Source organism: Aulonocara sp. 'chitande type north' Nkhata Bay, linkage group LG11 (genome assembly GCF_057382095.1).
Source record: "Aulonocara sp. 'chitande type north' Nkhata Bay isolate Kocher_YH1m ecotype deep benthic linkage group LG11, A_spYH_male_GT1.1, whole genome shotgun sequence".
In the NCBI taxonomy this organism is placed as follows: domain Eukaryota; kingdom Metazoa; phylum Chordata; class Actinopteri; order Cichliformes; family Cichlidae; genus Aulonocara; species Aulonocara sp. 'chitande type north' Nkhata Bay.
In genome coordinates this window covers 8,058,549-8,085,303 of record NC_141354.1, presented here as the reverse complement: position 1 = coordinate 8,085,303, position 26,755 = coordinate 8,058,549, and the positions used below count along the sequence as shown (strand labels likewise).

The window sequence follows — 26,755 nt, the reverse complement described above, 5'->3', positions numbered from 1 at the left end:
GGTTTCTCCGCTGATGCCCGACACCATACTCCGGAAAAAATCAATACCTCGACAATTTTGCTCTAAAGTTACAGGATTTGTAAGAATCGACATATAAACCACGATATAAGTATTTTTGGTGGTATATTTATTGTAGTTTTAGTTCATTTTTGCTCACCAATTATTCCCAATTTTATTCAGGGATATTTTTACGTACCCCAATCGCATCACGAATTGCGACGACATGAGAAAGACCCTTGAATTGTAGTTTAAATTATAGCTACTATTTCTTATGTGTAGCTTTTTTGTATGTGGTATCGCTTTCTTACCAAGACAAGACATAAATGGATCAAAGTATGTATATCGTGTATATTCGGTGTGCATAACCTGCTTTGGACAAAGGAATAAACATTTAAATGCAACTTTGTAAGATTAAACGACCCATACGTTTCTAAGTACGTATAATTATCCCAGTAGGGAGCAAAATCTCTGTAAAAAAAAAAATCAATCAAATTAAATGTTTTAAGAAAAGTAAACTTATGGTGAATATGGTTGCATTATTTCTTGACCTATTGTTTAAATTCTGTTAATGAGTAGAGAGTGTCACTCGGGAGGGGGCTTCAATGGATGAAGAAAGGTGAAGAAAACAGATGTACAAAGAGGAGTTGGGTCTGTAAGGTTTTAAGTTGTATGTGAGACTGAATACTCATGGATGACAAAACGACTGACTGGCTAGGCAGAGAGATCGAGCTGGGAAGCATGTGTAGCAGGTTAGAGTGATTCAAGACAGATTTAGAAATATGCTAACAAGTGAAGAAATGGAGTTGAGAAGACTGAAGGAGTACTTTGAGGAACAGGTGAATGAAGAAAATGAGAGAGAAAGGAGGATGGATGGAGGACAGTGAATCAGGAAGAGCCAAGGATTGGTAAGGAGGATGGGAGGGCAGCTATAAGGGGATGCAGAGTGGAAAGGCAGTTGGTCCAGACACCATACCTGTGGAAGTATGGAGATGTCTAGGAGAAAGTGGACTTTTTAACCAGATTGTTTAACACAAGAACACGGGTGGGGAAGAACAAGGGTGATGTGCATAGCTGTAGTAACTACAGAGGGATAAAGCTGATGGGGCCATTACCATGAAGATATGGGAAAGAGTTGCTGAAGCTAAGTTAATATAGGTGATGATCAGTGAGCATCAGTATGGCCTCATGCAGGGAAAGAGCACTATAGATGTGATGAATGATTACTCTTAAACGTAATTAAGAGTAATCATTGAGAAGTATAGAGGTCAGGAGCTTCACTGTGCCTTTGTGGATCCAGAGAAACAGCGTCAAGAGAGGAACTGTGGTACTGTATGAGGAAGTCAAGAGGGCCAGAGAAGTGTGTGTGTAGTGCAGGACATGTATGAGGACAATGAGACAGTGGTGATGCATGCAGTAGGAGTTACAAACGATCAAGGATCTGCTCTGTGCCCCTTCTTGTTTGCAGTGGCGATAGGCATATATTGACAGTTGAGGTCAGGCAGGAGTCTACACGGATTATGTTTGCAGATGACACTGATCTGTAGTGTGATTGGGAAGCAGGTGGACCAGAGCCCATAGAGGTAGTGGTATGCACTGTAGAGGATTAAAGTCAGCAAGAGTAACACAAAATACAAGTGTGAATGAGAGGGAAACAGGTGGAAAGATGACCGTACCGTAGTAGAGAGTGAAAATACAGTGCAGAAGAGAGGTGAGGAACAGAGTGCAGGCAGGGTAGAAGATAAATGTCATCAGGGGTGAAAGGACAGCAACAAAACTGAAAGTGAGGTTTACATATCGTCTCTTTGAGATGGTGACACAGACAAAAAGGAAACTAGAGCGGAAGATCTCCGAGGAGGTTCATGGGTGTACGGAAGGAGGCGATGCAGAGTTTGGTGTGACAGAGCAGGATGCTAGACGGTGTGAGACGGACGCAGATGATTCGCTGTGGCGACCTCTAAAACGCCCAGAATTAGGAGGAGCTGTACGATATAACGACAAAAGAGATCAAGCCAACATCATATAGACAAGCTGAAATAAGTGCAAAGGCACAAAATACATTCAACACAAACCACACACAGTCCCAGACAAGAGAAAATGAAATTACTACAGCAGTCAATGTGAGCATGGCCTCTTCTTGAAATATTGAATCAATTCCTGGAATCCACAGTGAGAGGTCTCCAGTCTGTCTGCATTGATTTAGCTCATGGTCAGAATGAAATTATGAGTAACAGCACAGAAAGTGGGTGGGGTGGGAAGAGCTGTGGGTAAGCTGCTTTACGGATACAGAATTAAAGAACAGGCAAGCAAATTTTTGTTTATAAAAAAAAGAAAAAGAAAAAAAAAGAATATTTTATTTTTTATGAAGTATTTAATGTTTTTGTTGTGGTTTTGTCATTTTTCTCATCAAAAGTCTTCTGTCATGTTCCACACTGCAGCTCAACAGTGTACAAAACTCCCCTGAAAACTGTACACAGAAAACAAATGAATGGAATGTTACACTATATTATTGTTAAATAAGAAAATAACAATAATAATAAAATAAAAGCCATGTTCTACTGTAGCCAATCAAAAATTTCGATACATGCAAATGACACATTCAATGTTCAATCAACTCAGACGCATGTTACTGTACACCACCTCTAATCTGGTCATTGCAGTGCAAACATGTTACTCACATTACGTGCGACACGACAATTTTCTGTACTGATCGCACATACCAAAAAAAAAAAAAAACCATTCTGGGAGCGCACTTTTTTTTCCTCCTTTCCGTATTTAACACATTTCAAGGCACATTAAAAGCTTTTTCAACCACCCCACAAGGACATCGCTCTCTTCTAAATTTAATCCAAGGTGCTCTCCTTCAGCTTCTAAATTGCACTATTGTAGCTTTGGATTGGTCCCAGTCAATTGAAAACCGAATCGGCAATCATGTGGGTTCAAAACACGGACAGAATGTAGAACGGTACTTAGCATCATTTTGTAATACAGGTGTCAGTTATGACAGAGAGATTCAACAGAATATACATTCGACATGAGGGGAGTATGCGAGGGTTCATCATCAGGAGCTTGTCTGACTGTTATCTTCCTAAAAACAGGCTTTGGTTTCTTAAAATAAACAACAACAAAAAACAAAAACAGCGTGATCACCTGAACAAACACAGACCAACCCATCCAGTGGGTAAATAACTTGCTAAGGGGCAACGTTTATGATCCATGTGGCAGCTAACAAAGGCAGGCAAAAAAAAAAAAAAAAAAAAAAAAAGTGTGCACATAACAGAAAATAACCACTCTAGCCGAGTCTGAAACATTGGCAAGGAAGTGTCCACTCACACAAAAATATTCTTCTGGCCGTGTTGAGATGCCCTGCTAAATGTGAATGGAAGAACAAGTGGTGGTCTGGAAAACCGCAGAATGCATGCATTTCATTATATTACATTAAAACTAAAGAAAAGTAAAATCCTACAGCTGAATCTTGGCTCTGGAGTTTTCCTACAAGTCTACAGTAGGATGAACAAGTCAACACAAGTCATTCTGAAATGCAAAATGTAAAACGTGTTGATCGACACATATCTGACTATTACAAATAAAGAATGTAAAAATAAACCTGTCACTATATATTTCTCTTTGTACTGCACCTTTAGTAAGTTTCTGCAAAGCCATTTTTGCTATGATACAGTACATTCATGAGCAGTGACAAGAAGGAAAGGAAATTAAATCATCGTGCTGGCACCGAGATCCTGAGATGTTACTATTTTTTTGTTTCGATCTTACATGAAAAATATACAGACGCTCGTTTGATCTAGCGCTCCCGCATTTTGACCTTGAGAAATAAATACCCTCAATTCTGCACATATTACTGTCTAAGTCTACGTCGAGAAGAAGTACCTAATCTCAGGTACCGGTGCAAAATAAGAGTCCGTTTTAAGTGACCCGCAGTGCTTCACTGGGAATACATCCAGTACAGCAGGCTTATGGCCAAGACAGCCCCGGCGCCGGCGCCGACATTGAACAGGATGGGTCTCCAGTACTGCCACTTCTCCTGTTTCCTCTCAGACTCTGTCAGTCTCTGTTTCATTTGTTGGACCCTCTGTGCTGTGCTGGCAATCCTTTCCTCACGGTGTCGCTTTCGGACCCTGAAATAAGACAGAGAGTACAGCAGTCCAACAATAAACAACAGGGTAATACTCACTTTAATCCCCACAAATTGTGTCACTGCTGTACCAAAGCTTTACTACAAAGATGAACAAATAAAAGGGTGAAACCTGATTTCTTTCTTTTCTATGTGCTCAAAAAGATAAACTGAATCTCAGCGCATGGATGGGAACAAGTCAGCAGATTTCAACGCTTAATTTTTAATCTGCCAAACTTCAGTTCTGTTACTTACTGCCCAGAATTGTCTGCCTTATTGTGATCTTGGGCATCTGGCTCTCCTGCAAGCCTGTCTCCTGAGGGGGCCTGAGACTCTAGGTGGGGTCCGTTGGGTCTGCTGTCGTTAAGGTGAGGTCTAGGTGGAGGTGGTGGAGGGGGTAGATCTGGCTCCAGGTCATCTCTGGACAGCTGTGTCAGCTTGTTCTAACAAAGAGGATGACATGCAGAGACAACCAAGAAGGAAAATTTCAGTGTACTGTCAGCTTATGACAGAGAGGAAGAGAATAGTGATCCTTTTCCAAAATAAAAGCTTAAATTCCTGATTTTTAAATATGTTGGCTCACATTCTCATCATTTAGTTTGCAAGTGGCAAAACTAAAATTCTGGTAAAGAAAGGGCACCTGCAAGACGCAAATGATCAAAGAGCGTCTGTATAGTCATTACATAACAAGTGTGAGGATCTAGTTAGTTTGTCAAGTGAGTCGGCCATTATTTTGACAGTTACCTTATAAATTAAAGAGGCCCTATTCATTGTTATGGGAAAGCACCCACACACACCACTTTAATTAGACACTTTCTGATGGCTCTGAAGAAAAACTCCAAAAAAATGAAATGGAATTAGGAAGTTTGTAACATTTAAAATTACTGCTGGCAGGGCTTGAAACTCTGGTAATCACTTCATTTTATTGTGAGGTTGTGTTTTATACGGTCTGCGTCAAAGGCAATTTTGTGTTGATGCAGCAAGAGAACATTTAGACAGGATTTTTGCAGGTTTCAGCATGTACAGTTGAAAACTTAAGACTTTAATGCCTTAAAGAATGCAATTCAAGACCCGTTTCCAAGCTAACCAGACCGTGAAAGGATGGTAGAAAACCAAGAGAGCCCACATGTCACCTTAAACTTTACTATTATGTTTATTTTCACTTCTCTGGAGTAAAACCGAATGATTCTAATATACTTGTATACAAGCCAATGTTTCTCAACGTAAGTGCTGCATATCATTTAAAATTTCTCATTTCCCTTTAATGCTTTCAAATGATTAGCTTCACTTTCCCAGAAAATGTCAAAGAAACATTCAAAAATCAGACATCGCCACCTCTTTTAGCGTCTGATGCCGGCTTTTGAGCGAAACTGAAAGCAAAACTTGAAACCACAACAATGCCTCCGTCTTTTATTGGAGTAACACTGCTCTTCGGGTGGTTACTGAAAGTCAGATAACAAATTACAAAAGCTTATTTAGAACCAGACTTACAAGCTTTCAATCATTCTTGTGACTACCTGTGTTTCTGAGTTGTCTGTCAGGATGAGCTTGGCTCCCTCAATGACAGCCATGTATGAAAAGCGGAGCTGGTCAGGGGTCTGGATCAGGCCCATGCGGTATTCCCTCATGCCAAGTAGCACCTTTTGTATGTCCATTGATGACCGGTTTTTCCTCTTCTCCATCTGCAAAAACAGATTTTCCCATTTATGGAATAACCGCTTAATAGAGAATCACATCAGGTGCACAGGATATCACACCTTTGTTTTCCTTTAGGAAGTCATGAGCTGTAATATTGAGAAGTTTCAAAAGATGTATTACATTTGAGAAAAATCGAGGTAATCTGTGAGAGAGTGGTTTGATTTAAGGTGCATGTCCAAACAACTTACCAACCTGTCTCAGAGTCTAATGCTGCTTAAGATGTGAGTGCTGGGAAGAAATATGTTTTAGCTGTTCCAAATCGTAACTCATAAACTGCGTATTTAACAGGTGAGTTAAATACACAGCAGAGCAAAACTATGTGTACAAAATCTGTTTTTATTTATGGGAGCTTTTACCACGTACATTAACTAGCAGAAATTTCAGGCTCTTTAAACCTGTGCTTTCCAGCTGACTAGGAAGTGAGAACAGAAAGAGGTCCCACTAGAATTCACTTGTTTTTTTGTGCGTTGTGTCTCCTACATTGTAACAGCTTTACACTTTAGGGTTTCTAATTAATATCTGACATAGAATAAATGTGATAATTTCCTAACGTACAATGGGTATATAAAAAGCCTGTATAGAATGGTCAATTTGACCAGTAAAAATATCGCAAGCAGGGACAGATTCACTTTCCTCTGGCATGATTCTATCCGCAGTATGAAGGTGTTGATGGTAACATGGCACTGAGGTGTGCACAGGTCACCCATACTTTCTAAATGTTCAGGAACCTTTGAGGTGGGGCTCGGAGCATTGAAAGCTGATTGATGTTTTCTTACAGCACCATTGTTGTACAACTTTTAAAAGCCACAAGAGCAAAGAGGCTGTTTTTGCTTGTTGCTTTATTAGGAAGGAGCGGGACAAAACATCTGACAGATAGCCTTGTTTGTTTATGCACAGGGTGACATTCAAAGGTTATTTGAGGTGATGGGCCAGAAGACTAATTTTTTTTAAATTTTCTATTTGGGGTTTAAAAAGCAGGGCAAGGCTCTGAAGGAATTCTTGCTCAAGTTTCCAAAACCTATCCCAAAACCAGCCCCCATAAAACTTTTCTCCAGAAGGCTGAAGGTGTTGAATTTGAAGCAGGAGCTACTTTCATGAGCAGCATCCTCTTAGTCCATGATTCCTTAAACTGACTTCACTGTGGATAGTGATGCTGGTGTTCCAGCAATTTCCAGTTCATGGCAGTTCTTGGAAAAGTTGTGACAAATCCAAGCAACTTGATCTTACATATAACTGTTTGAACCGATAATCTTAAAATTGGCAATTTTTTGGCTCAAAAGGACCTTCCCAATTTGTCTAAATCTACAATTCTCCTTCTTAGAGCTTTACTGAGTTCCCCTAAATTTCCCATTGTTCTGGTCAGTCCAATGAGTGCTGCCAAACAAATCATTTTAATCACCCCAAAGAGAAACTGCCAGTTGTCTGCAATCCTGATCACTAAGAAGAAGTCTATAACCCTTGGCCTTGTAGAGTTTAAACATATTACAGAATCTTTAGGACTAGTAGATTTGTGCGTATGAATACCTTTGACCCTATGCAGATTAGAGAATTCTTCCATGTCTTAATACAATACTGTAATCCTGGTAACTCTATGTGCATTCTAGCCACCTTTCTTTCTCCTTGCTCCTTTTAGGCTAGACTTTATTAATATAGCACTTATCCAGTCTTACTGACCAAAGCACTTAAAAGTGCATATACATTCATGCAGCACTTTTAATATTGCACTACTGCACAGGGCTTTTCCTATCACACTCACACATCACGGATTTGTAGTGGTGTTGCTTTCTGCCTGTGTTAGTTTATCATTCTGGGCTGACTTATGAAGGTGATAATGCCCTGCAGGTGATAACCTGCTTGTCCATCTTTAGGTAATTGAAATCAGATAATGGACAGACATCCTGCATATGCTGAGTTTGATTCATAGAAGACGCTGAAGAGCTCCTTCTGATCAACCCACTACTTACTTTTGGTGTAGTGTTGAACAATAGTGAAAGACCTACAGCACTTAAGGTCTGGTTAACCTAACAGCTGGCCAAAAAAAAAAAAAAAAAAAATCATTTTAACAAGGCCGACAGACAAGTCAAACAGCCACAGGAAATTTGCAAAACTTTCTAGTGAAATAAGATTCATCTTCTTTTTTGCTTTTAGAGCTTTAAAACTCATCAAGACATGATAAGAATTGGGAATTTAGTTCCATATAGTTGCAGACACATGTGGAATTGTGGTAATTTAGGAGTTATTCCTGAGAAACCTGATTTCCCAAGAAATAATCAGTTAAGGGCCTCTTCTCTGCTCCAGTTAAAATATTCCAGACTTTACACACTCACGCTGAATACCTACACGTCAACACTGCTCTGTAAGCACGTTATCAGCACACAAGTACAATCAGAGCATGAACGCCTCATCTTACCCTCATCAGACTGTAGTCATTGTAATGAGAACCTCTTGCGAAAGAATTCTCTTTAACAGTGGCAGACTTTCAGTGACATTTCCCCACTCCCCTTCTCACCAAAACTAGACAGGTATCCACCAAGGCAAAGGTCCCTGAGCGACCAATCCCAGCGCTGCAGTGCACCACTGAGGGCCCATGCTCCGGGTCCAGCGAGCCAGACTCCCGAACCTTGAAGAGGAAGTTGAGGAAGGAGGCAGGGGATTCTGGAACACCGAAGTCAGGCCATGTGGTGTAGTGAAAGTGATAGATCTCTCTCGACTCCTCTGTCTGTGGTAGGCATAATGTTTGGTCAAGACTGGAGCATTGTATAGACACAGTTCTGCATGACTTAGCTGATTTGTCACTAGGAAAACATTACACACTCTGAAATCAGTCTTTTTTTCAGCTACATGCTATTACACTTAAATGGTAAGAGACTGGTTAAGCAGTGCTTAAAACCATGCTGAAACTCAAGAGAGATGCTATTAACCAATAGGCACCCTTGCATACTCACCTTTGTATTTTGTAGTTCCAGCAATCTGATTGTGAAATAGGATTGGTCCTCCTCTGACAGTAGCCTCACAACAAACCCTGTGTCTGTGAAAGACATCTGTAGCTCCTCGGTGGTAGGCCAGTATTGCGCGCACTTTTCCTGTTGAGACAAATACATTCAGTTACTCATGGATAGGCTGTCATGTGCCTCGAGCCATTTGAAGAACTTCTGACTTAAATACTGAGAACAGTTGCACATATGTACACCATTCCTCGGATTCGGAAAATCAACCGTGTGCAAAGAGAACAACTAATTACGTTCTTGTACACCGAAGTACCTGACAGCTTGTTTCCAGTTTCCATTGGTTGTTCTTGGCACCAAGGCCATGATAGTTAGCTACACTAAACTCAACTAAAAACCAAAGTGTGGAGAGAGAGAGAGAGAGAAAACAACTCTTTACTGAAACTTTAAAAAAAAAAAAAAAAAAAAAAAAAGACAATGAAACACACAACAATAAAACCTCACTGAAAATGAAACCTTTTTAGAGAGTAAAACCTAAACTGAAATATGAAAACCAAATACAAGTGAAACGAAAAATCAAAAAACACATTCAAAACTAAATGCAAAAAGAAACTAAGTAATCATTAACTTTCCTGGAACTGTGGTTAAAGTTTCAAATAAATGGAAACAACAGAACTGAAACTTTACATACAGTACAACTTAAAACATGACCACAGAGCTTAAGACAATCTTGTGAAACACAGAGTTCTGATGAAGTATAACACCACAAAGGAAGAAAAAGACATTTTAAACTAGACTTTTTTTTTTAAATGTAAGGAAATTCATTTTTTCCATTGTCAAGTAAAGGAATTTGAGTCATGATAGCTGCCCAAAATATCTCAATTAGGCTTTGATCCATAACGAATTTAAACATGTGCAGCTCTTCAGTATCTCAATTCATTTTTTCAAAATTGTGGCATTCTTTGCATCTCAATCTGTCTGTCAGCATGGTTACACCTACCACGGTGAATTTCATGAAACGTGGTGAAGAGATGGCACATGCATGAAAAACAAGCCAATTAAATTTTATAGTAGATCTGATCATCTTTTTGAAAACTCCAAAACAGGGCTGAAATCCTTTCTAGTCTACCAGATAAAAGTGGGTACACTAGAAAGAAAACACAATAAAACGTATCTTGGATTCTATTTCATCTTGTAAAATGCACAGAATTTTAGCATCAGTGGAAATAGGAATGACAAAGACAATTGATCTCAAACCTTTTGGGATGAGCAAATGTATCTACATCTATTAATAAAGATATGTCTCCTCAAACTTTCAAACCTAAACAGCAGGGGGACTTCAGAACATAATAATTAGAAGGTGTTGCAGTGTACTCACAGATCCTTTTTCAATCACTCTGTTGAGCATTATAACAGCTTTGCAACTCTGTTCCCAAATCATCAGCCAGAAATGGCCGCATGTATTCCTCAAGGGGCCCTGTCAAAGCAAAAGTAGAAAATCCACATAAACAAATAACATCCAGAGATCATGAACAACTACCAAAATGCCAAACTCAAATCCTGTGTATTTTCCTTTGAGTGGCACGCAGATGTGTTCAACAGATATCCGTGCAGACAGTTCAGTGTACACTGCTTGTCCTACAATCTACATACCTGAGAAAGAATGTAAGCTCTTTGGGCTTCTTCCACATCGACTAAACTTGCATTGATGTAGTCATTTTCAGAGTTTTCAAGTTTTACCCGACTGTGATCGTCTGAAACCAAGCAAGAGATCACAGAGCAATTATGACGACGTCATTCTCGGCAGCACATATCGTCACTGAGAGCCTTAACTGTCGTAACACTCACATGGGCTGACATCTCTGTAGCGGTTCAGATTCCGATTCACTGGAAGCTTTGCCACTTTGTAGGAATATTCACTGGCTTGGTTACGGATCTCCTGTTGCAGATGAGAAACCAAACAGGAACTCAGAAGGATCGCTTTGACAGCGACAGGAAACTGTGACACAACCTGTTCAATTCATGTGCATCCAGTTTTACTGGAGTGGTGACCAGTAATGACATTAAAAGAAAAACCATACAGAGATCAAAGGTCCTCAATCCTTTGTACTCAATTAATCACAACTGGTCTGCTTTGTTTTCATTGTCATTTGTCAAACTTAATCTACTGCAATGCCTCAGGCTGTTGTTTTCCTTTTACAACACAGTCTGCATGGGCAAGGCCAAAGGGCGAGCACAGTTCTATTATTATTTCATTCTGGGGAACAGAAGCAGTTTTACTGGAGACAAGAAAAGAATAAAAGAGAATAAAAATTATTTTTGACACTCCCAAGAATACTGTCGTGAGCAGGGGCGTGTCCCCTCACTGCCACTGAGCTACAGCACCATGGATAAGACTAGTGGCAAAAGTAATTTTTAGTGGTACACAAAGTACAGTTTCAGTGCATAGATGTACTAAGACATGATGCTGTATTCTTGGTCTGCATATTTGACTTCCTTAAACCTCCCCATTTATTCAAGCTTGGGACTTGTATTAGAAATGAACTGAGAGATAAACCAATAACATATGGAACTGAAAAGCACCATTATGTACAATGAGCACTATTGGTTTAAATATATTATCATGCTAACGACATTATCCTTAAAATGGGTAAGAAATTAAATTAAGTATTAGTATTCTCATTTCTGTTTAATCCCACTTTAATTCTCAGTAGGACTGGGAGCCTGACGTTAGCATGGAAGAAATTTGATCTTTTATGAAATTACTTATCATGCACTTTTTATATATACCCCCCCCCCCCCCCGTCAAAAAAAGTTTTAAAAGGGTTTTTTAAAAACATTTTCTAAAAATGTATAAAGTGTGCACGTTCATTTCTTCTTAATTTATTAACACTGATGTGTAAAAACAAAACAAAAACAGTTCTAGTTACATGGTATCTTTGTAGTTCGCAGCTGCACATTACAGGGTCATAGCCAAAGTTTAACCGGAACAGAGATATTATAAACGAAATGCTGTGCTGCGTGGTAAAACACAACACGCTTTTCTGTGGAAGTCCTGATGAGTTCTCAGAAACTGCGGCTGACGTCTGCTAGCGTCAGCCAGCATTAGCTAACCGAAGTGAAGATCGAGCCGATGCACGTTTTCCAGCTACGGAAGTCAGCTAGCGCGAAATGCTAGTTACTCATTCGTCTTTACCAATTGCACTCCAATATGTATAAAGAACCTGGAAGTCATGTCGCGAAGTGTAGAAATTTACACAATTAAAAGCGTGGACGAAAAGTGACCAAAATCTCTAAGTGGTGTCTAACTTGATAGCTATCAAATTAGCTAGCTAAGTTAGTTAGCAACCGATCGTCATAGAAACAAGAGAGGCCCGGTCAGTGTCCCGACTTACATTGTAAAGGTTTTGCCATCTCCCCGACGAATCAATGTCTTGAAATTCTTGCTCCATTGTGTTGTAGTTAGTGAACCCAGACACTTGCCGGAATAATCTCAGAGTGTTTTCAGCACCGTTCACCAACTTACTCCTTTCTGTCAGCCATCTAAACAGCGGTGTGTGTAACCCTAGGAATCCCTGCGGGGAGTCTGCTGCTCCGGCACAATACTGCTTGCTTGCTGCCTGCCTGCACGTTGACTGACCCGGGTTGCCAGATATGCGTTCATCACAGCCTTCCGCAAACACACACACACACACACACACACACACACACACACACACACACACACACACGCACGCACGCACACACACACACACACACACACACAAACAAATCCTCTGGACACTAAACTACAAAAATCTGATATTAACATTAATATAAAATAAAAAACACAAGAAAGGATACTGACACTTAGCTCAGTGTTCTATTCAGCAAATAAACAAAACAAAAAAACAAGGTATATTGCAGTATTTCAATGAATGCATTAATTTAATTAATTAATGCAATAATCTTATTGAACGCATAAAAGTTCTTTCACAATAAATCTACTGAATGTTTTAAGTACTATTATTTTTTGCCTTTACAAAATTCATTTGCACAAATCTGTTTAAATATTGTTACTTGAAATTAACTTTTAGTAATAAAGTTAGCGAAGAAAAAAAACTGTCAGTTGGATCAAACCTGGCAACCGCGCAAGAGGTAACTTTGACAGTATATTACATACTATATTTATTTTGGCAGTTGTGTATTAATAAACCTATTAATCTGTCTGTTCAAAGTAACTCTGGCTGTAGCACTTTTTCACCGAATAACTTTCGTTATATTTTATCTTCTTATAAAGAACCCCAAAGTCGCATTGAGCTGCTTAAAATTTGTGTGCATGCGCCGCCGTGTGGTCAATAGCTTGTACTACACACAATCACATTACCGCCAAATAAACAGCACAAGTAGACACATGACAGGCCTGCCAGCTAATCGTCCCAGCTAGAGCTGCCGGTACATAGTTGTCATCATGTTTGTTGCGCGTAGTATCGCGGCAGATCATAAAGATCTAATTCATGACGTATCGTATGATTTTCACGGCCGGAGGATGGCGACTTGCTCCAGCGACCAAAGTGTCAAGGTGAGCTGTACATCATAGTTTGCTAATGTTAGCATTAGCTGTTATAGCTAGCAGGATAGCCTTGCCCACATTACCGACACTTTCACCTTACATACTGAAATTACTGACTCGTTTTCCTGCAGTCGTTGACAGACGATGAGGTTGTTTGAGAAATCTTCCGCTGGTTCTTACACTCGAGGGAAATTATCTCAGTTTAATATGCTAGTCTGTTAGCTCTGGTGCTTGTAGCACACGAGCTAGGCTGGCCACAGATAAGCTCTATAGCATAGTAGTGTAGTTAAGCACTGCAGTTTTCCGACAGAGCTATCGATGTAGTGTTTATTATGTGACGACATAATAAAGGACGTACATACAAATGTCAGTGCAAAACCGGTGATAATTGTGCACAGACACGTGAGGAGTATTCAAGGTTGTGATTTTATTCCACTCAGGTCTGGGACAAAAGTGAGAACGGAGAGTGGCACTGCACAGCCAGCTGGAAGGTAAACCACCATAATTTCCTTTTCTTTTTTATTTATTACTTTATGTTTGTGTTTTTGAGTATGAACACAGCATGAAATTCAAAGTATCGATGGAGTTAATAGATGAATGCTGTTATGTGCAGACACACAGTGGATCAGTGTGGCGAGTGACCTGGGCGCATCCAGAGTTTGGACAGGTTCTAGCTTCTTGCTCCTTTGACAGAACAGCTGCTGTTTGGGAGGAGATCGTAGGAGAGTCCAATGACAAGCAGAGAGGACTGAGCCACTGGGTTAGTACACTTGCATTACATTTCCCATTTAACATAACTGTTTGTTAGATTTCACCTGAGTGTTTCATGTTGGGCTTTTTTAGATTAAGAGAACCACGCTAGTGGACAGTAGAACGTCAGTGACCGATGTGAAGTTTGCTCCTAAACACATGGGTCTTATGCTGACCACCTGCTCTGCGGATGGGGTGGTGAGGATCTACGAGGCTCCCGATGTGATGAACCTGAGTCAGTGGTCCCTGCAGCATGAGATCTCCTGCAAGCTCAGCTGCAGCTGCATCTCGTGGAACCCCTCCAGGTTAGACTGCCGGTTTACTTTGTGTAAGGAACCAAGATGAGATTCAAATGTAGAGAGCAGCTGTAGTGCTTTTATATTATTTGCTTGCATATGTTAGAACAGCGGTACCCTCGGACCAGTACCAGTCCGTGAGTCGTTTGGTAACGGGCCGTGAGAGTTGAGGCTCAGGTGTTAAATGTATGGTTTTCAGGGTTTTTATCGGTTTTCAGCGTTATTTTGTTATCGTTTTTATCGTTAACTCGGTTTTCCTGGGTCTTTTCGAGTGTGTTATGAATAAATCTTCTTTTTTTCGGTACCGGTACTAGTTTTATTTTGTTGTATTTATCTGCGACACCTTAAAGGCCGGTCCGTGAAAATAATGTTGGGCATAAACCGGTCCGTCGTGCAAAAAAGGTTGGGGACCGCTGTGTTAGAACACATTTTCAGTTATTGTGCTTATGAAATAACACAATTACTACCGCTAATTCTTTCAATAAAACAGCTTACAGCTAAACTTAATGTGACTTATAGACATGCAGGTATGACAACATCATGAATAATGCTATGCAAGTATCACTTGACTTTTTCATGTGTATGTAACACCATGCTGATAACAGTCTGCTGGTGTAACCACGCGTTGTTTCCTACAAACAGCTCACGTGCCCATCCTCCCATGTTTGCTGTGGGGAGTGACGACAGCAACGTAACATACGGTGGGAAGGTTCAGATCTACGAGTACAACGAAAACACACGGTGGGTATTCATTATGAGGTTTCAAGAAGAAAATAAAAGACAGATCTGAATGTTTGAAAATGTTTTGGAAAAATTCTGTAAAGATGAGATGAAAAATACTCAAAGGATAAATTCAAATGGTTTATTATTTAGATAAGTTGAACAAAAAGTTAAGCAAGCAAGTAAATGAAGAAACAAGGTAGAGGAGAGAAAACCCCAACAATCGCCTCTGAGCAAGCACTTGGCGACAGTGGGGAGGAAAAACTGCCTTTAAATGGGCAGAAACCTCCGGCAGAACCAGGCTCAGGAGGGGACAGTCAACTGCCGGGACTGGTTGGGGGGTTAACAGAGGTGGAGCAAGACGAGGCTACATCAGGTGAGGAAGCAGTAGCGTCTCTCCTCCGGAACAAGTGGAACCATTTTTTCTTTTTTTTCAGGCACTTTTCCACGAGCGCTTTTTTTCTCCAGGATGAGATTTCTCAACTCATCAATTGTTTCTGTGTTTTGCTTTTCAAGTCTCTCACATCTTTGTTCCACCTCTTCTAATGTTGCTTGTTGTTCTTCAAGCTTGTCCTGGAGTTGTTTGGATGTTGCCTCCTGTATCAGCTTGTCCTTGTGCATGTCTGCATTTCTCTGTTGCACTTCTTTGTGCTTGTCTTCTAACTGCTCGTTTCTTTTCTGGATTTCTTGGAGCGTGAGCTGCAGGTCTTCATGTATTTTGTCTTGTTGTTCTTTTTGTGCCTGCATTTGAGTGTTTTCACGCTTCAAGTTATTATATTCCACCAAAATCCCCTTAACGAGCTCTGAGTTGTTTCTCGCATTTTGCTCGATCCTTTGCTGCATCTGTGAGCAGCGTTTCTCCAGTTTGTCCTTTTCTTCTTCCACTTTAGTTGCTTTGTCCTCCAGCTGATTACAAAACTCTTGCAGTTTTAGATTTTTAGACTCAAAGTCTTGGACGATACGCTTTCCTTCTTTCAGTCTTTCTTGTTGTTGCTCTTTCTGTTGAAGAAGGTCTTTATTTTGGCGCAGTGTTTCATCCAGGCTTTCTTTCAGCATTCGGTATTTTTCCTGCATGCTCTTCAGTTTGTGCTGCATGTCTCTTTGCTTTTTGTCATGCTCTTCCTTCTGTTGGAGGAATTCTTTCTTTTCTTCCACAGCTTCATGGAGCTGTCTTTGGAGGAGCTGATTCCTTCGGTCCATGTATTGGAGATCCCATTGTATCTTATCAGTCATCGTTTTCTTGTCTTGGAGCTGGTTGGTCATTTCTTTTAGTTCTGCACTCTTTTGCCTGTTTTCTTTAATGAGGTGCACAATCTGCTCTCGGGTTTGAGCAAACTTGATTCCCCAGCCCTCATTAATAATTTTTATGTCCGGCTGGCGCTGTTGTCTGTCTTCCAGCTCTTTACTTTGGGCTTCCATTCATCTACACTTGTTCTCCAGTTGAAGTTTCTCTTCTTCAATTTGTTGCATTTTTTTCTGGAGAAGGTAGTTTTCATTCCTACTCTCCTCTAACGCCCTTTGGAAGGATGACACGCCATTTGGGGAAATTGGCCGGCCACGCCAGGAAGGAGGGGCGGCGTAATCTTTTTGAATTGGTTGTTCTTTTTCTTGGAAACATGTTGGAGTTTCAATACGATGACTTTGAAAAGCTTTCCAAATGTTTCTGTGGTGAATGTTTGTAGGCTGCAAACACAGATGCTGCTGAAATGAACTAAAACTTGCTGTTTCTCACCCCCTACTTAAGGAAAAAGGGGTGCTTAACTAGTTAAAAAGAACAAAAAAACAAACAAACATTTGGTGCAGTTTTCTTGTTTTCTGGGTTGTTGTTTATTTACAGTGGAGATGAAGATCTCTAACAAGTTGATTTGTTCACATTTGCACATCTTAATTTTTAAGAGGAATGTGTTTTTTGAGTTTGTGCACTATATGCATGTAAGGCAACCGTTTCCTTTTTCACTATTTTTGTGTGCTGCATTTTTCTCTTTTAACAAAAGGGGGACAAAAGACATTTAAGTCGACCTAAGATGATTTGTTAAAATTTTTACAAGGTCTTACTGAGGTGATGCAAAGTGAAACATGCTTTCTTCTATTTTGGTAATGTGCTGGAAAAGCTTGAAAATTCACCTTGAATTTGACCCTGAAAAATGTGTATGAACCCTGTTATTAGTGATGCACTAACCATTGAATTATGAAGACATACCAAAATAAATGACAGATTTTAATATTTATCTGTTTAAAAGGAAATATGCCAAAGCAGAGACACTCATGACGGTCACTGATGCGGTTCATGACATCGCGTTTGCTCCAAACCTGGGAAGATCTTTCCACGTGCTCGCCATTGCAACAAAAGATGTTCGAATATTTAAGCTAGTTCCGATGAGGTGAGTGTTTGCACTCTGTCTTATAGAAGGCCACAATGCACAGAAACTGGTGGAGTCATACAAATACTGCACTGAAGCCCTGCATGCAGTTCCTGAGCAGATGTTCTCTTTTTAAGATAATGCAAAATAAATATTCAATTTCCTGTTTCTTGTGTGCTCCTGACAGGAAGGAGAGCACGTCCACAGGACCCACCAAATTTGAGGTGCAGATTGTGGCTCAGTTTGACAACCATAACTCCCAGGTGTGGCGTGTGAGCTGGAATATCACCAGCACCCTGCTGGCCTCCTCTGGGGATGATGGCTGTGTGCGCCTCTGGAAAGGTGAGGGGGCTCTTAACAACTGCTTGTTTGTCTTCCTTTTACTTCAGTGACAACTTTAATAAAAGCTGTTTAATGTGGCTGTTCAGTGAATAGTACTTTTCACTGGGCATTGAATGACTTTTGTTCACTCATAGTTGGCATTGGTCATTTCCAGAATAAAGGATTTGTTGGTTCAACTGTGTAAAGAAAGCTGACGTTTTTGCACAGGTTCTCATCAAACCACAACAACTTTTTTTATTCTCTACTGTCCGAGGTGCAAATACCTACTTGTGAATACATGTTGTAATCAGGTTAACCACTGTGTCTGTTTTCAGAGTATTGATTCCAGTAATCAAGCAGACTGATACTGGCAACCATTATGTCCTCCAGTTGGGAAACCTTTGCCCTCCTACCAAGCTTCAGGCTTTGTAGCTGTGTAGCAGCAGTTGCTGCTATTAATACTAGGAATATTGATTTAGTCATAGGTTAAATTGTGCAGTTATTCAAGTCATTCCACACCAGATCATTTGGAAGTGGTCCATAAGTTTATATGAAGTTGCTTCTTGTTTGAAAAATATTGGATAGATGGGATGCTGTAGTGTCTGTAACTTTGGGCGTTACCTGGATGTTTGATCTACCTTGATCCATAGTTGGGTCTTATTCAGGTGTGTCTATATACTGGTAAATGGACTGATACTTGTATAGCATCTTTCTACTTGGTTTATAATTCAAAGTGCTTCACCAAAACACACATTCATACAGTGCTTCTATCTTTTTTTCCAACATCTGCATACACACTCACACTCCCGAGTATTCAGCCTGGTGGAGTCAGGGAACGATTATTTTATTTTTTATTTGGTTTTAAAAACCAATTTTAAAAGATCTTAACAGTTTGTTTGCGCTGTAGCAGACTTTGTTTCTATACTCATAACCAAGCATCCTGACCGAGCTTACCTCTTTGTTTGTGTGATGCAGTTTGTATCAGCAGCAGGAAAAACCATAGCTTCTCTTTTCCAGGTTAAAAAATTTCATTTTATTTTGTTATGAAATGCATGTCTTAAAAGTTGGGCTAAATAGCAGTGTCAAGTTTTACAAATTCCGTGCATATAGTACATCTGTTGATACGCAAGTATAGTCACAGAGTTAGCAGTCTGTCAGCATTAAAGAATTTACCTCTGCTTTGTTCTCCACATCCTGCTCTCCTTTTCTGAGAAATATGTTTTTGAAGCTGTTAAGTGCTACCTCCGAGTCCATGTCTGTTAAATGGTGTTTGTTGCTGAGCCAGCATTACACACTGGTTTTGTGATAGTTTTTACACTGACACAGATATGGGAGGGCTTCAAAAATCTGAAAGGAATGAGAGAAAGGCGTTCAGAAGCGGAGACAGGGACTGCTACAGAGAGGCCAAGTACAGGTTCACTAAAGAAGTGGACATTGCTAAACATCAGCACTCTGAGAAGATGCAGCAGCAGATCTCAGAGAATGACTCGGCCTCTGTGTGGAAAGGTTTTAGGAATATCACAAACTACAAGCCTAAAACCCCCCACTCCACTGATGACTTGCTCTTAGCCAACACCCTTAACGACTTCTACTGCCGTTTTGACGAGCCATCAGGCAGCCTTCACACCTCCAACGGCCCCAACAATAGAGGCACTTTGGACACTCCTTCCCCCACCTCTCCCCCCTCCATAGAGCCATCACCACCTTCAAACTGTTCACCTACAACACCCCCCTCCTCACCCCACACAAAAGAGGATTTCCTCCCACCACAACTCTTCATATTCATGAAGCAGATGTGAGGAAGCAGTTTAAGAACCTGAATGCTCAGAAAGCTCCCGGCCCAGACGGCGTGTCTCCTGCCACCCTCAGACACTGTGCAAACGAGCTGGCCCCAGTGTTTTCTGGCATTTTCAACTCCTCACTGCAGGCATGTCATGTGCCTGCCTGCTTCAAGTCCTCCACCATAATCCCTGTCCCCAAGAAACCTAGGATCACTGGACTAAATGACTACAGACCCGTGGCTCTGACATCTGTGGTCATGAAGTCTTTTGAGCGCCTAGTTCTCTCCCATCTCAGGACCCTCACGGCCCCCCTCCTGGACCCCCTGCAGTTTGCATATAGAGCCAACAGGTCTGTAGACGACGCCATCAACATGGCCCTACACTTCATCCTGCAGCATCTGGACTCCCCAGGAACCTACGCCAGGATCCTGTTTGTGGACTTCAGCTCTGCCTTCAACACCATCCTTCCAGACCATCTCCGAGACAAGCTTTCCCAGATGAATGTGCCTGATCCCATCTGCCGGTGGATCACTGACTTCCTGACGGACAGGAAGCAGCATGTGAGGCTGGGAAAGAATGTCTCGGACTCCCGGACCATCAGCACCAGCTCCCCTCAGGGCTGTGTTCTTTCTCCTCTGCTCTTCTCCCTGTACACCAACTGCTGCACCTCCACCCACCAGTCTGTCAAGCTAATCAAGTTTGCAGATGACACCACCGTTATTGGACTCATCTCGGACGGGGATGAGTCTGCCTACAGGAGGGAGGTTGAACGTCTGGTGTCTTGGTGCAGCCACAACAACCTGGTGCTGAATGCCCAGAAGACAGTGGAGATTATTGTGGACTTCAGGAAGCACACAGCCCCACTCCCCCCCATCATCCTGACTGACACCCCCATCACCTCTGTGGACTCATTCCGCTTCCTGGGTACCACCATCACCCAGGACCTGAAGTGGGAGCCCACCATCACCTCCGTCATTAAGAAAGCCCAGCAGAGGATGTACTTCCTGAGGCAGCTGAAGAAATTCAACCTGCCAACACGGACGATGATGCAGTTCTACACTGCAATCATCGAGTCCATCCTCACCTCCTCCATCACCGTGTGGTACGCTGGAGCCACTATCAGGGACAAACAGAGACTGCAGCGTGTTGTGCGCTCTGCTGAGAAGGTGATTGGCTGCAGACTCCCATCTCTGCAGGACCTGTACACCTCCAGGACATTGCGGCGTGCAGCTCGGATCTCAGCTGACCCTTCTCACCCTGGACACAGTCTGTTTGACCTGCTCCCCTCAGGCAGGAGGCTCCGGTCCATTCGCACCAGAACCTCTCGCCATAAGAACAGTTTCTTCCCCTCTGCTGTTGGACACATGAACAATAACCATATGACTGTTCCCGCTACTAACACATGACCCTACGCTGTGTCACTGCATCATTCTATGTTTGGCACTGATCACCACCTGCACTCATGTATATATCTTTCAACGTAGCACTCTTAATTCTTATTCTCATGTATATATCTCATGTATAGCTCATGCACATATCTTTCTACGTAGCACTTTTAATTCTTATCCCTACTTTTATTTTTTCATGTCTATTTAAGTGCTATTTATGACACTATGTTTGCACTGAAGCACCGCAGCAATTTCCTAATGTTGTAAACCTGCTCAACATTTGGCAATAAACCCCTTTCTGATTCTGATTCTGATTCTCAAAGTGCTAAAGCTGATAAATCCCTTCACAATAAATGGTTGTGCAGTAACTGTGTTCATAGCAACAAGTAGATTATCAAATGATTTGTGTGCTTCAGCAAAATGCACTGGTCTGGAGGAACACCAGATATTCAAGTGGAGAAAAGAGCCCCACTTGAATATCCTATGACGGTGAAAAGTTCAGCTGTCAGATTGTCCCCCTTCTCCTTTGTGTACGAAATAAATGCAGACTTTTCCTTCTGTCTCTGTGCAGCTAACTACATGGACAACTGGAAGTGCACCGGCATCCTGAAGGGAGATGGAAGCCCACTTACAGGTTCATCCGGTCAGCCCTCAGCCATGAGTACTGTGCTGGGTTCCTCTGTTCAGTCTTCCCAGAATGCGCTGAACGGGATGTCTGCAGGAAGGTAGGTGGCGTGGCGCGTCTGACGCCACTCACCCAGCCCTGCCCAAGCCAGTCAGAACTGACAACTTTGGTTTTTTTTAACGCCTCACCCTGACTGGGAGTACAGCTGCTTACTGACAAGCGTGTTGGACTCGCACTGATCCCGTGCTGCACTCATGCAAAGAGCTTGGCTTCTGGTTTTCACCACACAGGTTATCTACATTGTACCTGTGGAGCCAGATGTGTTGTGGTGGTGACTTCCTCTCAATTTATACTGATGCATGTAATAAGAATGGTTCCACTTTGCACCGTGAGTGCAAGGACTAACTGTTTTCTTAATATATAAAAGGAAAATAAATGTGTTTATATGAGTTTGATACGTGGCCGTTCTTTCAATTTCTAGAGCTATTTTGGGATACAGAACAGAAACATTGTGCTATTAGGTTGTATTCTGTAAATGAATTTGATCAGCTTCAGTCAAAAGTCTCAACATTTGACATCATGATTAAACTGAAGTGGAGCAGGAATTTTGTGATCATTAGGTTCTGAGCCGATAGCAAATGTCAGTCTTTTGACTGTTTTTGTTATTTATTCCTCCCATTAGTTCTGCCTGGACTTTTTAACCAACACAAAATGAATATCAGCTGCTGATGTTGATAAGTACCATCTTATATTAACAGACATGCTGATATCACCTGATACAGGCATTTGGCCAATATATGAATGCATCCTGAATATTTTCTCCTTATTTTTCTCTTTTGGATTTGAATGTATCCTTGAACAAGTAGTGCCAAACTCTTTGCTGAGCAGAAAGGACAGCTTGAATGAGCCGTATTAACAGAGTGTAAACACACACACAGAACGAGTGTGAATACAGCCACTGCGAGCCTTGAATGGAGTGATAACACATTCCTCTTTTTATACAAATGAAATGTATCCACACCTGTTATTACTTCCTATTGAAACCATATTTGGTCTGCTGGCTCAGCAGCTGTTCTTGTTTTTAGCCTTCATTGTTCCCCCCTCATTCGCACATGAAGCACCAGGAAAATTTGAACGATAAATAAATTGTGTCTAAGCTCAGAGTGTGGCTGTATTTATGTTCAACTCCACCATAACCTCAGACCTAACAAAAATTTGTACGTACGTGTTTTTGACTCAACTTGTGATTCCCCTCTAACCCGAGTAACACAATATCTGTGTATTGTAAGCCAGTTAACTCAGTTCAGTTGAATTTAGGCATTTGCAGAGCGGCGTGTGGAATTTTTCATGTATCAGAAACAAGTGTGAAGTGAGCTTTGTTTGAAGTAATGTGCTGTTGTACTGCTTATTGCATGCAGGATTGGCAAGAGAGCTCCCTTTGCTCCTCCCCTGCGGCAGCTGACCTCTCCAAAGATATACCAGCCACCCGCATATTACTAATGTGTCTTGTGCATCAGCTCCCACTTGCCCATATTTAAAATGTAAGACTCTGTAACACATTTCACAAATGGATACTTGGGTATTACTGATTGAAACTTTAATTTTTTGCAACAAATCTGGCATGAACCTTGCAAAACATTGATTCCTTTCTTTTTGTGCTTAAACCTTTTTTTTTTCTTTCTTTTTTTTAAAATGTCACTGTCTTCCCTCTTACCTTTTTAGTGTCTGGACCAAACATGCATCCTTCTCCTTTTAATTTCTCTTTTTTTTGCTTCCTTTTATTTGTTCACCCTCTGTGTATTCCCTTTGTTGTCTTTTCTTTCCGTCCACGTATTTGCCGTCTTTGTCTCCTCCTCCTTCTTTTTCTTACTTCAGGTATTTCTTTCCTCCTCTGGACCCCCCTAGAGCGGGTATTGTGTATGGTCACCTGCTGCCTCCTTCTTCCCTAATAGAGCACTGTGATACTGAGCCCATTCAGCCTCAGCAGCAGCCTCTTCCCCACAGGCTGTCCTCCAGGGCACTGCTGCCCTTACCAGAAGCTGAAGGGCAATGATTTTTTTTTTCTCTTCCCCTGTGTGTTTTAGTTAAATAAGACAGGGTATCATTTTTGAAATAGTTTTGGATGAAAAAGAAAATTTCCTTTCATTTCTAATAAAGATTTTTTTTCACTTTTCTAAAGGTTTATGTTTTTTTTCCCTCTGCATATTATTAAAGAAAACCTTTGGAAGATCTAATGCGTTGGTACAGAGAGTCATTTAAATAATGTATATGGTATTGTGTGAATAATAAACTCAGCATTTTTAAACTAAGCTGATTTTTTGTTGTTGTTGGGAGGGGGGCGTGCAATCATCGGGTATTGTTGGCTGGTAAATTGGAAAACTTCTGTCAGTTGTGTCTGAAAGGGGGACATGTTTGTCTTTCTGCTTATGGAAGTCTATAATTAGAATGGGTGGAAGTAAGACTCAGAAATAAATGATATAAAGGGGGTGTTATTTTTGACTGCTTCTCCTTTACAATCAAAGAAGAAGAAAGGCATAGTCATTCCACATGATTGACTGGAAATAATATGATGGTCATCTTGGGCCAGGAAGTTTTAAAAAAATCTTTTTAAAAGCTCTTGAATCTATGTTTGTCCTAGCCATTTATAAAACTTGGTGATACCTGGTAGCTCTTGGACACTGATGTGTTTCTTTAGGGCCTAACCATTAGTTGCATATTGTGTTATATAACCTTTTCCTTTTTAGTGTGAACAGCTGTCTTTTGGCTGTGCTATACATTTCCTTGGCGTTATTTGTGAAGGATCACATGTCAGCAAGGGGCTATTCTCCTGCCAATATCGCTCCAAAATTAGGCAAAACTGACAATATATGCCATTAGTATTTTCACAGAGGGTTAACATTGACAGGGAGGACAACATTTCATATCGTGGCACTCCTAATAAACGGAACGCATGGGATGTGGGATGACAACTCTTTCAGCAGTCAGCTGTTTGCGACCCTCGGTACTCTTGCAGCTGTTTGGCAGGACATACGATACAAGAAAATCCTCACTTGGCCATTAACGACTTGTGTGACACGCTTTGCTTAATAACTGGGCGCTAATTCATAATAAATATAACAACCTATCAACTATTGCAGATAATTTAGTGGTATACGTATTATTAGATAAGTTATGGCTGGAGTTCAAAAGAGCACATTCCGTCTTTCATTCATCTGAGGACAAGCGCTTTACTGATAAATGAATGAGCACTTTTCTTAACCGCCCCAAGCATACAGTCATTGGCCCCAAGCTGCCAAATCCATTGGAATGACATAGATAGTAACCAATCATCATTGGCAATTTCCTCCCTCATAGGTTTTCTGTCCAATCCGCGTCGTCTAAAATTGATTAAGTCCCGCCTTTGTGATATGACGCTCACGCGGGCTTCCTGTGGCTTCTGGGCGCTGTTTGGTCCTACGAACTATTGTACGGTTTGTTTGATATGTCAGATTTTAAGTAATAATGATGAGTCTAAGTTATTTCGAAGTTACATTTGGCATTTGGCTACACTTGGTATCGCATTTGAACCGTTTATAAGGACAAAGTTCAAGTTGGAGAAAAACTATTTATCCCTGGGCCCGCTTACTTCTGGAGTGTTGAATGTGAGTTGAAGTCCGACAAACGTTTATAATTGAATTCCCTTGCTGGAGTATAACAGTCTAAGAAGAAATAATTAGCGAGCAGGTGAAGCTTGTTCACTTATATGTGCTGTCTGCAAAATGTCTTCTTACACACTCTAACTTAAAGAACCAAAAACAATGGGGTAGCTTAAATCTGCAACGTGCTGGCGAGTTCCACAGACCCTTTTGTTTTTAGCAAGTAGCCTGTTAGCTTAGAAGTTAGCCCACCTAGTGTAGTTGGCTACTTAAGTTCTCTTAATTTGTTTATTCAATAGACTTGAACCGTATACCTGCGAAACAACATGTATGATGACGTTCCCCAAAGAAAATACTTAAGTCAATAGTTTTCACGATTGAAAGGTGGTATTAAGAAGCTGATGTTTGCTAAATAAGCACACGAGTGGGCACAAGATGTGTTTTACCTGGTCCTTTATTGCTACCGTTCATTTTTCTAGACATTACAGATGGTCATCACCTGAACGGAACCTAAGCCACATTTGGCACTCACCCTGCTCCCTTCAAAAGCAATGGCAGACAGTTTTTACAAACTGGAAGATGAAGCCTTCCCAAGTTTCCTCTGCAAGTCTCTGGACAGCGCCAGTGGCCGCCCCACACTGGGAAATGTGACATTGGGTTCAGGCCCAGGACTGCCGGTGGCTGCCTCTACTGTGGCTAAAATTAGACGCGAATCTGACAACAGGTGGGAGTATGCTGTTGGCTTTGGGCTGATGTGACTTGTTTTAGAAATGCTCTGAGGCTAAAAATAGATCTCAGGTTCTTTGTTTGCAATACAAGGATGGCAGTATTTCAAAAATGCCTGCTAAAAAACAAACAACTGTGTATATTTGTTAATGAAAAAGGAAAAGCAGCTCTTTGTGGTCTCTGACATGTTTAACAAAGTTTATAGGTAATATATTAATTCTGGGTGAGCATATAGGTGCTAAATGTAATTAAGGGTGCTGATAATTATTTACAGTTGATTTTTGTGTTAACAAGCTGCTTTTTGCACTATTTGCTCATTTTATAGAGACGATCCCATTGAGGTTTCATACCTGGATAGCAGAGTGCTGCAGCATTCTGGTCTACAGTCATCTGAAGTAGAACAGCCCAAGTTTGCCCTCAGCTTCAAAGATGACATGTGAGTATAGAAATACATGTAATTCACGCTGCTCATTGTTGCCTGTAAAATCTCTGGTTAAAAAACAAACAAACAAAAAACTGTAGTGTGTAATACTGCAGCCAACTTCCAATTGTTGGATCAATAGTCAGGATAGATGTTTTGTAGTTTGAAGGATGAGAAACCAAATACTGAAATGTAGTAACTCTAATCTTTAGTGTCGATTTTACTTGAGGTGTGTACCGTTGTCATCTCTGTGAAAATAAATGCCCTTTAAAAAAAAAAAAATGTTTCAAATGCAGTGAAGTGGATACACAGCGGTTGTTGTTAGTATGAATTTAATGTTTTACACACACACACACACACACACACACACACACACAGTATAAACCTGACTAATAGATAAGTAATTAC

The 26,755-nt window shown here is 41.0% G+C and overlaps 3 protein-coding genes and 1 pseudogene across 9 annotated transcripts in view; 2 read left to right on the top strand and 2 right to left on the bottom strand.

Annotated features, from left to right (window-relative positions):
• Window positions 1–2,308: 2,308 nt before the first annotated feature.
• ptpn2a (protein tyrosine phosphatase non-receptor type 2a) lies at window positions 2,309–12,468 on the bottom strand. Of its 2 annotated transcripts, none has more exons than XM_086310361.1 (9): window positions 12,168–12,468; window positions 10,621–10,711; window positions 10,426–10,526; window positions 10,151–10,249; window positions 8,773–8,910; window positions 8,337–8,546; window positions 5,647–5,811; window positions 4,385–4,572; window positions 2,309–4,133 (listed from the first exon to the last, which is right to left on the bottom strand). In XM_086310361.1, exons 1-9 carry the CDS (start codon window positions 12,222–12,224, stop codon window positions 3,941–3,943), a joined length of 1,242 nt encoding a protein of 413 aa, XP_086166487.1. In that variant the 5' UTR covers window positions 12,225–12,468; the 3' UTR covers window positions 2,309–3,940. The 2 variants fall into 2 exon arrangements, with proteins under 2 accessions (XP_086166487.1, XP_086166486.1); XM_086310360.1 differs by lacking the exon at window positions 12,168–12,468 and adding an exon at window positions 11,703–12,072.
• Window positions 12,469–13,117: 649 nt separating this feature from the next.
• On the top strand, window positions 13,118–23,874 carry seh1l (SEH1-like (S. cerevisiae)). 4 transcript variants are annotated; one of them, XM_086310357.1, is made up of 10 exons: window positions 13,118–13,333; window positions 13,765–13,815; window positions 13,938–14,084; window positions 14,168–14,379; window positions 15,013–15,111; window positions 17,331–17,471; window positions 17,638–17,792; window positions 21,512–21,665; window positions 22,984–23,106; window positions 23,288–23,583. In XM_086310357.1, exons 1-9 carry the CDS (start codon window positions 13,223–13,225, stop codon window positions 23,063–23,065), a joined length of 1,152 nt encoding a protein of 383 aa, XP_086166483.1. In that variant the 5' UTR covers window positions 13,118–13,222; the 3' UTR covers window positions 23,066–23,106; window positions 23,288–23,583. The 4 variants fall into 4 exon arrangements, with proteins under 4 accessions (XP_086166483.1, XP_086166484.1, XP_086166481.1 ...); XM_086310358.1 differs by having other exon boundaries at window positions 23,441–23,567; XM_086310355.1 differs by lacking the exon at window positions 22,984–23,106 and having other exon boundaries at window positions 23,441–23,874.
• On the bottom strand, window positions 15,394–16,560 carry LOC147318427 (uncharacterized; annotated as a pseudogene).
• A 1,107-nt stretch (window positions 23,875–24,981) lies between the features above and the next one.
• Window positions 24,982–26,755, top strand: part of cep192 (centrosomal protein 192) — a 33,495-nt gene continuing 31,721 nt past the window's right edge. For 2 of the 3 annotated variants that reach the window (XM_086310354.1, XM_086310352.1), the window contains exons 1-3: window positions 24,982–25,206; window positions 25,680–25,924; window positions 26,252–26,362. In XM_086310354.1, coding sequence (XP_086166480.1) covers window positions 25,752–25,924; window positions 26,252–26,362 — 284 coding nt within the window. In that variant the 5' untranslated portion in view covers window positions 24,982–25,206; window positions 25,680–25,751. The remainder of the gene's footprint in view (window positions 25,207–25,679; window positions 25,925–26,251; window positions 26,363–26,755) is intronic. The other variant, XM_086310353.1, reaches the window with a different exon arrangement.

Excerpts from the sequence above, each read along its gene's own strand:
- seh1l (XM_086310355.1), top strand. The coding sequence starts at position 13,223 with ATGTTTGTTGCGCGTAGTATCGCGGCAGATCATAAAGATCTAATTCAT. Across the intron at positions 13,334-13,764 it reads CCAGCGACCAAAGTGTCAAG|GTCTGGGACAAAAGTGAGAA; the intron begins GTGAGCTGTACA and ends TATTCCACTCAG. Across the intron at positions 13,816-13,937 it reads ACTGCACAGCCAGCTGGAAG|ACACACAGTGGATCAGTGTG; the intron begins GTAAACCACCAT and ends TGTTATGTGCAG.
- ptpn2a (XM_086310361.1), bottom strand. The coding sequence starts at position 12,224 with ATGGAGCAAGAATTTCAAGACATTGATTCGTCGGGGAGATGGCAAAAC. Across the intron at positions 10,527-10,620 it reads CTACAGAGATGTCAGCCCAT|ACGATCACAGTCGGGTAAAA; the intron begins GTGAGTGTTACG and ends GCTTGGTTTCAG. Across the intron at positions 4,573-5,646 it reads CAGACAACTCAGAAACACAG|AACAAGCTGACACAGCTGTC; the intron begins GTAGTCACAAGA and ends CCTCTTTGTTAG.